Source organism: Rhopalosiphum padi, chromosome 2, assembly GCF_020882245.1.
Source record: "Rhopalosiphum padi isolate XX-2018 chromosome 2, ASM2088224v1, whole genome shotgun sequence".
In the NCBI taxonomy this organism is placed as follows: Eukaryota; Metazoa; Arthropoda; class Insecta; order Hemiptera; family Aphididae; genus Rhopalosiphum; species Rhopalosiphum padi.
The window spans coordinates 64406369-64417269 of NC_083598.1; the positions used below are offsets into that span (position 1 = coordinate 64406369).

The 10901-nt window shown below is 32.9% G+C and overlaps 1 protein-coding gene across 1 annotated transcript; it reads left to right on the forward strand.

The window, feature by feature from the left end:
- Positions 1-773: 773 nt before the first annotated feature.
- Positions 774-1815, forward strand: LOC132919034 (uncharacterized). Its single transcript, XM_060980387.1, has 2 exons — positions 774-780; positions 1235-1815. Exons 1-2 carry the CDS (start codon positions 774-776, stop codon positions 1813-1815), a joined length of 588 nt encoding a protein of 195 aa, XP_060836370.1.
- The last annotated feature ends 9086 nt before the right edge of the window (positions 1816-10901 follow it).

Sequence of the window (10901 nt, forward strand, 5' to 3'; positions counted from 1 at the left end):
GAAATGGAAATTTTCATCAAGTGGATGTGACATATACTGTAAAATCCGCATATTTGGGACAGAGTGCATAGTCCCGAACGAATGTATCGGTTTATTAGTTATTCGGATAATGGGGACAAATAAGTCACCACCCAATTTGTCCCAATTAAACGGATTCTAATGTATATACTATGTGCGAGATACCCTGTGTAATTATGCAACATATACGCATAACAGCTATGTACAACACGCAAACTATGTATACTCGTGTACGTGTGTGGGAGAGCAATTCTTGCGTCCCATATTATTATGGATAAGTTGCGTCCCCAGAAAAGTAGCCTACCTCAGATAGATAAATAGACTAGTTGTGACCAACAAATTGTACCTATATTATTTTTACATGATGATGTATAAAATTGTGTCCCACGTTAAAAATGACCCGTCGAAGAGTATCCAAGTTTATTTATTAAATACATATAATAATAATAATACCTACAAGTTATAAACAAATGTAAAATAAATTGTTTTTTAAAATTGTGATACTAAAACTGAAATATATATTCATAACGATTGCGGTATAGTCAAAAATATTAACCGTAAATAAGTGCATCTTCTATTTTTATGTAGGTACGGCCTACGAACCAAAAGAATTTATGTTTGGTACATATTGATGTCGGTATTGGGTGAAAAAGTGATTGGATTATAACCGTATATTATACACATATATTTAACTATAGATACCTATAGGCTATAGGTGTCAGCATAATAATAATATTGTGCCGAAATTGTTAAAGATGGAAAGTCGGCATGTTTACGTGAAATACGACTAACATACGTAGTATACGTTATGTATATAGCAGCAGTATGTGCAGGGCCGGATTTAGGAGAGGGCCCAGGGGGCCCCGGGCCCCGGGCCCCCACAAAATAAGGGCCTCTTCTCAGTGGAATTTTTTTAAATATAAAACGGGATAATATAATATTTTAAAAATAGATAAAACCACAACTTCAATAAAAATGTTAATCGTTGATAAAGTCATAAATATATAAATAAATCTTATTATTAATATACTTGTATATTATAAATTCATAAAAATAAGTTGCGAGTTTACAAATATAAATTTAAAATCGATTATTATGGACATGTATAGGATAGGATAATCCCGATTAAATAATATTCGTAATTTGGTATGGTTTTAAATATTGATAAAAAAAAAACAAGTTATAAATATACATATACAACTTGTGTATCAAACAGCAACAACCAAGTTATCACCAAAAGAAAAATTTAGAATAGAAAGCTTTATTTCAGTAGTTGATCAATTGATAGTATCATTAACCGAAAGAATAGGTGCTTATGAAACAATTTGTCAACGTTTTGGTTTTTTAAATAAAATTGAAAAATTAGAAACTTCTGAGCTACAATCTGCTGCAAATTATCTTGTTAGCATTTATTCTAATGATTTAGAATCTTCACTCGGTAACGAACTTATACAGTTCGGTTCATTTGTAAAAATATATATAGAAACACGTAAAGATAATGAGCAATGGGAAATGTTTTTATACAGAATTATTGAGGAAAATAATTTACAATGTACATTTCCTAATATAGAAGTAGTACTGCGTATATATTTGGTTTTGATGGTGTCCAACTGTAGTGGAGAACGATCATTTTCAAAAATGAAGTTAATAAAAAACCGACTACGAACTTCGATGACACAAAGACGACTATCAGAACTTGCATTGTTAAGTATTGAAAGTGACATACTTAGATCATTAGATTTTTCTCAAGTAGTTGAAAAATTTGCGGCAACAAAATCTCGCAAAGTGATCATATGAATATATTATTATAACAATTATTATTTAAGTTCTGTACATATATTATGATGATTGATAGTACATATTATAATCTAATAAATGCAATTTGCTTATTTATTATCTTTATTGTTTCATTACAACAAATCATTGTTTTTTCCTAACCAAAATTCTAGTTATTTGGAATTTTGGTTATTAAATATATTATTATGTAATCGAAAAAAATATCTACTTCTAAGGATGGGTCCAGGGCCCCCACATTCCTAAATCCGGCCCTGAGTATGTGTAATATATACACGGCTAAGTACAATAAAAGTAACTATTTATATACCCCGAACCCGATATACCTAAAAACTACTATGTTTCTCGTGTTCTCGGTCGCATTACTATTTACTATGTATTATATATTATATACCTGCATTTATGTATACAATACTTAAGTGTAATATTATACCTATATATTTTGTAACTCGCGTACGAGCTATATAAGTGTTCATTTATGTATAAATGTATAATATAATATAATAATAATAATAATAATATATGCTATATGCTCATACGTGACCACGGTTAAGCAGAAGACGACCGCGGCGGTGGCGATCGGATGATGGTATAGGTGGGTGTGGTAAATGGGGTGCCGGCCCGCACCGTCAGCAGGTGTCGATTACCTTGTTATATACCTTGTTACGACCGACGCCCCTGCGCAGCTATATTATAATATATACGTGTATATATACACACATAAATGTACCTATGTGTGTGTGTGTGTGTGTGTGTTTGTGTGTAAGTGAATAAAATAAGATACGCGCGTACGGACTCGCGCATTATTATAATATCATATTCGTATATACATACGCGCGTTTAAGCATGCGGAGCTGTTGTATTATTTCATTCTCTCGAACGACCCGGGAGTTTTGGGACCGTCGGCTCGTTCCAAAGGACAAGTCGGTACATCGATCCAGCTGCTCCTGCAGCAGATGATGCCGATTCGCGTTTCAGATTATTATTATTTCCTCTACGTATCAATTATACAAGCTCGAGGAAGAAACCCTCGCGCGAGCGTCGATATGATTCGGTGGCTGCCCAGCTCCACATACCTGTGTAGCATACGAATAATAATAATACCGACTGACAACACCTATATATTTATATGTTATATATATACCCGTAGTTTACCTACGGGCTAAGACCTACCATGTGCACCTTATACATTGGTCGCGGTGGTTTACCGTTAATACACGACCGTATAATATATTATAATACGGTATCTGTGATGAATAATAATATAATATAATATATATTATTAGTTCATATACGGTTTATCAGCGGCATAATAAACTGCGTTAGATACCTATGTTGGATTATCGAGTAAAGGCTCCGTTATATTTTATGTCTTATCAAAAATCAAATTTTATTTTATTCATCGGACCGATTTGTGTTTTGTAGGTAGGTACATATAACATATAACCAAACCTTAAACGGATGAAAATAATCGAATACTGTGCGGATGGATGTACGCGAGTGGGTCGTAGTATAAAACGATTATATACGAGAATTTACATTAATGAAATCAATAAAATAGTATGGGTACATCAAAAAGTATATATAGGTACATTATTACTCATTACCATACATAAACATTAAACGTATATACATATTATACTAATACAACAATAATTATATGAATTCCGAAAATGCGTTAGATCGTAAACTTATCTTTAAATAAAGAGTAAGACACCAATAATTAGAAAGTATAAAAAAATAAATAATAATAAAAAAAAAAAAAACTAAATAAAAGCGTTCGAATCAATCCTGTCGGCCGCACGGCATAGTGGAGTTCATTTTTACTAAGAAAATATATACCATACGTAATTATATTATACGTGAGTGATTGTCTACACTTATTATATATTTACTGTTTTCAATTTACACGACTCGCAGCCAAAAGTGTTTGTGCGTGCGTGTGTATACACACTATTCATATACTCTGTTATTATTGTATTTGTGCATCTCCCTCACTCTCTCTCTTTCTCTCTTTCTTTCTTTCTCCACCTCTCTCTCAACACGAATATATGTAATTGCAATTCTCCCGAAAAAAAAAATCGATTCCATCGACAACGTCGGTATAGATGTATATATAATATATATACACACACGTATCCGACAAATAGGTTTCCCGCGGATAACGATAAAAATCGTATACACATACACATATTACGAGTATACTGTATAGTTTATTTACTGTGACAGACGCAGTAATCGACAAACTGTTTTTCACTTTACGGAACGAAAGCAATCCTATTTAATCGTGTGAAATGTTATTTTATAACAAAACCAATTAAATCGTATGTATTTGATATTTTTATTCTTTTCGCGTGTAGGTTCGGTGTAACAACTTCCGAAATACGCCGAGTCGATTTCGTCGTACGTAGCAAAATAATACGTACGCCAATTAAACACATATTATCCCGTTTGTAAAAAATAGAAAGCGGTCAATATAATGATAATACGCGGATAATCCAGCAAATCCGAAAAAATATTGTACACAATTGTGTACTGATACTGGTGATGTATAGACGTATAGTGTATCTTTTAGTATCGTAAAACGAATGTATTCTTTTAAAATATCGAATAATGGTTATGAAAATATATATTGGTTTTACAGCGATAATATAATAGCAGGTGCATGATATTAATGTGTTCGTTTTAATAACATTTTGAAGATTTTTCACCAAATACTTTTTAGATAATAATATAAAAAATAAAACGTTTATTTTATCTATAACACTGTATGTATAGTATTACACACGTCACTATATTATAAATTTAACACAAAAAGTATCTTCTTAGAGCGGATATTTGTCGAATTTTATTTCTCCGCAGTAATAGTTCTCGAGAAAACATGATCTTGCAAATAGCAGAATTACTTTTAGGTCTATATCATGATAGAAATTGTGGATTAAACTAAAATATCTAGTCTACTTTCGTGGGTATAATGCGAAATTCGCTCAGAATCGTTATGCAAACGATCGAAGATTTATCATTACTTTCAAAGTTTCAAATATACAAAGTCTGCACCCGGAACGATGTAATGTGTTTTTTTACAGAATAAATCAATGTTTTTGTATTTGTTTTTTTTTTCATATTATATATTAATTAAGATATGTTATAAAAATATTTTAGAATGCGTAAAATGATAGTTCTGTCACAGTCAACTGTGTTGAATGTTTAAAACATTGTAAATTTGGATTTCAGTTAATGTGTATGTGTGTGAAGAAAATTGGATAAGTATACGCACTGATTCTATCACGTAATGGTTGGATTGTATCGCATGTTCTCACCTATAACTTTAATTTACCCTCTTTTAGTTTTTATTATTTCAAAATCCAGATGAGCTCAAATAAAAAAAAATATTTTTGAATGACAGATAATACGTAATACATACCTGTCTAATATCTGTACATTGTTTCCCGTGGATTGATAAATATTTTATAAGTTAAATTCAATAAAATGGGAATGATATAAGTCCATTACCTAGGTATAAACTATAAGGTATATTATATAATATCTATATATATTTATGTAAAACTTTAAAGCTAATGACCTCAGTTGTCGAACCTTTTCAACTTAATAAAAATAAATACTCATATATAGACAATTAAAATAACATCACATTTGCATATGTTATCGGCAATATGGATAGGTAATTCAGGTATTTTGAAAAATATTTGTATCTATAGCGGCAATATATTAGCCATAGAATGTACCTATATTGTAGTAATATATATGTATATAAATTATTTACGTGAAATTGAATTTTAGATGATATATGAGAAAATCACTCAACTATTATATATATATGTGCAACGTGCGTGTGTGAAACGTGATTTTAAGTTAAATAGTTCGATTAACCAAGCAGGCCTCTGGGCACTGGAGATAAATCTTCTATTATATTTAATTATCTATGAGTTAATGATCGTCTTAGCGATTGCCATTGGATATTTGCATGTGAGATGTATTATATTATATTCATTTAATTATATAATATATCATATATATATATATATATATATATAATGTATATATATTGTATAACCATGCATATGCGCGTGTACATAACATAATAATATATATATTATATAATGCGGGTGTATACCTAGTACCTACGGTGATATTGTTTGGTCCGTAGCCTTGAATGGCATAAGTACACGCACAAACGCGCCGTCGCGTATTATATTATTTTAAAAGTACCATAAATATACATTTATTTGATTTCGCATTCAATCCGGCCGACATTGTATTCATTTGCCGCGTTTATATTATATATATTATTGTTATTATTATTATTATTATTATGTACGTACGGTTTGGCGTGGAAAATTTCAAAATTTTTGTTGTTTTGTCTTCTATGCGGTGCAGATATCAGCTATTATATACGCGATCGCCTTCATTATATTATTATATGCGCGTTATGTACATATTATTATATATTATACTTACCGGCAGTGCGCGTACCTATTAATATATAAATATACATATATGTGTGTAGGTATAATATTATAATGTGCTTATTGTAAACGCCGCCGTACGAAGGTCTCTTTACACGCGGCAAATCCAAAACTAATTACGTGTGTTGTTGCACGCGTCCATATACGCATACGCACACACACACGAACAGTTACGCGCTTTTGAACGTTTGAATATTATCGACAATTGGCGATCTCTGCGCGCGAGCAACGGATACGGAGAGATAAATGGGCTGTTGCCCCGGTGCCTATATACACGCGTGTTCAATTACGCCGTATATACCTTTACCGTCTCAGCCCGTGTGCTGCTGTAATAATAATAGTCGGTGTGCTATACAACTACTGTGCAGCGCGCACGCGAAGGTCTAAAATAAGCGGCGGCGGCGGCGGCGACGATCGACAAAAAAATAATAATAATAAAACAACAACAAGGAGAATACGGAAAAACAATAATAAAATCGAAAATAATAAAACGTTTTACATATTATGCGAAACCGATCGCGATATAACGCGAGGCGTCTGCGGATTGAGAAAAAAAAAACTCGCAGAAATTACCATATAGTCCGGGTGCGTGTGTTATTATTACTGTTGCTATCGAACACAAATTACGAACACTGTATAATCTGCTGCAGCACCGCTGCTATTACGATATGACCGACGGTGCGGTAATGTGATTTTACTCATACCTTTATATACCTACCACCTACGTAATACAATAATGGGTGATTTTTTTCTGCTCCAATCGATGCACGCGCGTTATATACATACGGTGTATATGGACTGTTGCAGTTTTCTCATTCCGCGCAAAGTTTACGCCGTAAGTTTATTATTAAAATATATAAAAATACAATTTTACCGTCATTAATAATATCGTTAAAATATTACTGAGCATATTATATATAGAAATTTGTATGGGCAAATCGGTGGGTGAATAATTATTTTTCTTTATCTTAGAACCTATAAATAGGTACCTCTACAAATTACCCACCACGGGGCCTCACAGAATAAGTGTCAAAATAGATTTTTGATTTTAAATTTTTGAATACTTCGCTAAAATAAGAATATCACAATATTACAAAAAATTAATTACATTTATAAAATTATGTGTCATGTGGCATCGGACTCTTGTCATTAAAGTCTCTTTAAGAGCTAATCATTCTGCACACGAATCGAACGAGTGCCATATTTAGCTGCGCGCTACAGTGTGCGTAGTATAATAATAATATATATTAATATATTTTAATAACATGTAGTCGGATACGCGGATGTTTATATACATAATATATATCATAAGAACGCCGAACGACTCTGTCTTATTATCTCTCCTCTGACACATGACGTGTGCTCTTTGCTAGTAGAACACATCGTATCAGCGTCAAACCGACTTTTTCGAGTATTTTACGCACGTTATATTATATTTTAAATTACTTTTAATTATATACATTATAAGAGAAATAAACTTACTTTTTTTTATATATATATATTATGTATGTACCTCTCTATATATAGCGGACAGGCGGTATTAATTTATAAATACGATTACTTTTAAATCAAATAGTGAATATTAAAAGGAACACCGAACTTTTTGTAAACATATTATGATAAAAAAAAATAATAATAATTTTAAAATCAACCAGATGGCCGCAGTACCTAAACGAGGAACCGGAATTCTACGTACGATTTTGGTATATTTCAGATAAATATTATACAAATCCCCTAGTGTAACCAAAATTTAAATTATCTTTTCTCTTTCAATAATAACAAACCACTCATGTAAAAAAAAAAAAAAATGAAAAATAACCGTTAAAGCATGCAAGAAACGTGTTTTAATGTCATTTTTTTTTTTCATTCATTCGGAGTCTGAGTAATATGCTGGAAATATTAATAATGCGCGGTAGTCCTTTGGTAAAAAAGTACGTATAATAGGTATACACACGAAAACGTTTTTAACGTATTTAACTGAAAATATTATTATTTTCAATTATGTTTTGTGTATAATTGATACAAAACATCGAACTCGACAGCCTAAATGCTTCTCTTGATTATTTTGTCCTTCGTTGTAGCATAGCAATGACGTCCCTAGACCAAATTATAAAAGGGGGAGGAAGAACTCAATATAATATAAACTTTACATAAAAAAGATCAAGGGGGCAGGAGGTTGAATGGGCCTTCGTCCCCCCCCAGAGAACGCCAATGCAGCAGCATATAGAAACAAAAACAACCACATTGCCAGGGGTTGGATATAGCATGTACGTTTGTATATATTTTTGGGGTGAAAAATGTAAGACCTAATGGCGTATATGAAATGCTACTATTATAGTCCTGCTGTACCCTAACGTGAAGTAATTTATGACGAAGAGTATTGCTCAAAGACAATTCCCAACGTATATATATACATATAGAGTATTAAACGTGGAACTACAACTATACAACATAATATTATATTTAAGGTATACTACGTAATATTATACACGAAATATTATACCAATTTGAGACATCCGCCAGCGTTTACTCGACAGCGCACTATTAAGACTGTATGGTAATATAATATCGGTACACGAGGTTAGTCTATATAGGTAAACTATACTGTGCTGATATACGTATTTAATTGTCGGAAAACAGTACATACCACTGCAAATTTAAGTAATGTGTATTATGTATCATACTGCTGTCTCTCTAGGATAAACATGCGTGTAAACTTAATTTAAACAAATAACAATGATAACGAATGGCGCACTAAACAGAATTATTATAGCTAGTCTTACTTGTGGACTGTGTGTAAATGCACAAGAAAAAATAAAGATTCGTTTAAAACGAATATGTTTTAACAATAAATTACAATTGCATTTTCATTTAACATTTCGTCATTTTTAGCGATACGGTTTTAAAATCGTTCAACCTTGTCAAATTTTTTTTTAGACGTTTTCGGTAACATCGATTATACGTAGATACCATTGTAAAGTGTGAATATGCCTGAGGAATAATATGTGTAGTATTCTATTTTTTTTTATTTTTTATTTATATCGATCGCGTATTCATGACTGTATTTAAATGTTTCCAAGTACATTGATATACATTAAATAGAAAATGTAAAGTCATTGTATTTTTCGCCGATGTCCCGATGAATAACGCGCGTTATATGTCACATGATTATATAGATCTGACGGGATCGAATAGTTTTACGCCACCAATCATTACGCCGTTTGAAATAGATTGAAAAAAAATCGGTGGAAAAAAAATCAAAATCAAATCGACAGTGTTTTTATAGAAAACTATCAGCAGTACAGATACTTGGTGTACCTACTGTACCTACGCTCTATGAGACTATATAGTTATATAGTAACATAATACACTGAAACGAGAACGCATCATACTCTACTTAGTATACTTACAGATGATATTAATAGTGTTGCCATGTATGATTGCAAATTACTAATTTATTTAGTCAAAATGTATTTTTTTAAATCAAAATAGTTACTTTGAATAATATCACGCCTTGAAAAATTAAATAAAAAATGTATTTTGTCATTCAAAATAGTAAAAACTTTAAAAAAAGCTAGAACGATGAAAAATAGTGAAAAATATATAATATTTTATCAAAAAATATTGTTTTGTAACGAATCAATGTATAAAAGAAAAATCTTCGAAAACGTTATTGTTTTCCTGAAACGTATACTGTCTCGCGTTAAATGACCCCGCATATTATTATTTTTATACACAATACCAGTGTATATAAATTTACAGACAGAATTTACTCCATCACACCACGCCCTAATATATACACCCCCCCCCCACACACCATAAACGTATTTCACCAAACACGATTTTGTCGCCACCACCAGCCGGCTAAAAAAATGACGCGATGACATATAATATTATGACATCGTGTCGTCTGGCCCTACCTCCGCGACGACCGCGACAATTTTTTTTTTCGGAAATAAGCGCGCAGCTGACGGGCAAACGAATTCGTCGGCCGTGCTCGCGTTTATTACTGCAGAGTGTGTCCTACGAGCCCCGTAGACGCACACGCAATCACACACGCACACCCACACACACACACACACACACACACACACACACACATTCACAAAAGTTATTGTAATATAATAATATAATGTGTGTAATGAACGGCTGCGCGATGAGAAACGAACGGCGGCGCGGTGGTCGCCCGGTGACTGGAGGAGCGTACCGGGTTTAATTATCATTTGTTGGTGCGCGACCGATGTCGACCACAAATATTTTTCCATTATCGTTTTCCCTGCGCCCGTAAATAATAATTGGCCACGTACGCGCGCACGCACGCACGCCGCACACACACACACACACACGCACACACACACACACACACACACACACACACACACACACACACACACACACACACGCACGCACACACACACGCACACGTGCGTACGGACAGAGACAAAAACATACGGTCTTTAATAACGACATCCGACCAACCGAGAAGAATTATTATTATTCTTAAACTTTTCGGTATACGCGCGCGCGGGCGTGTGTGTACCGCGAGACGTCGACCGACTCACATATTATAATGACGATCCTCCGGCCCGGGACCCGTAATGA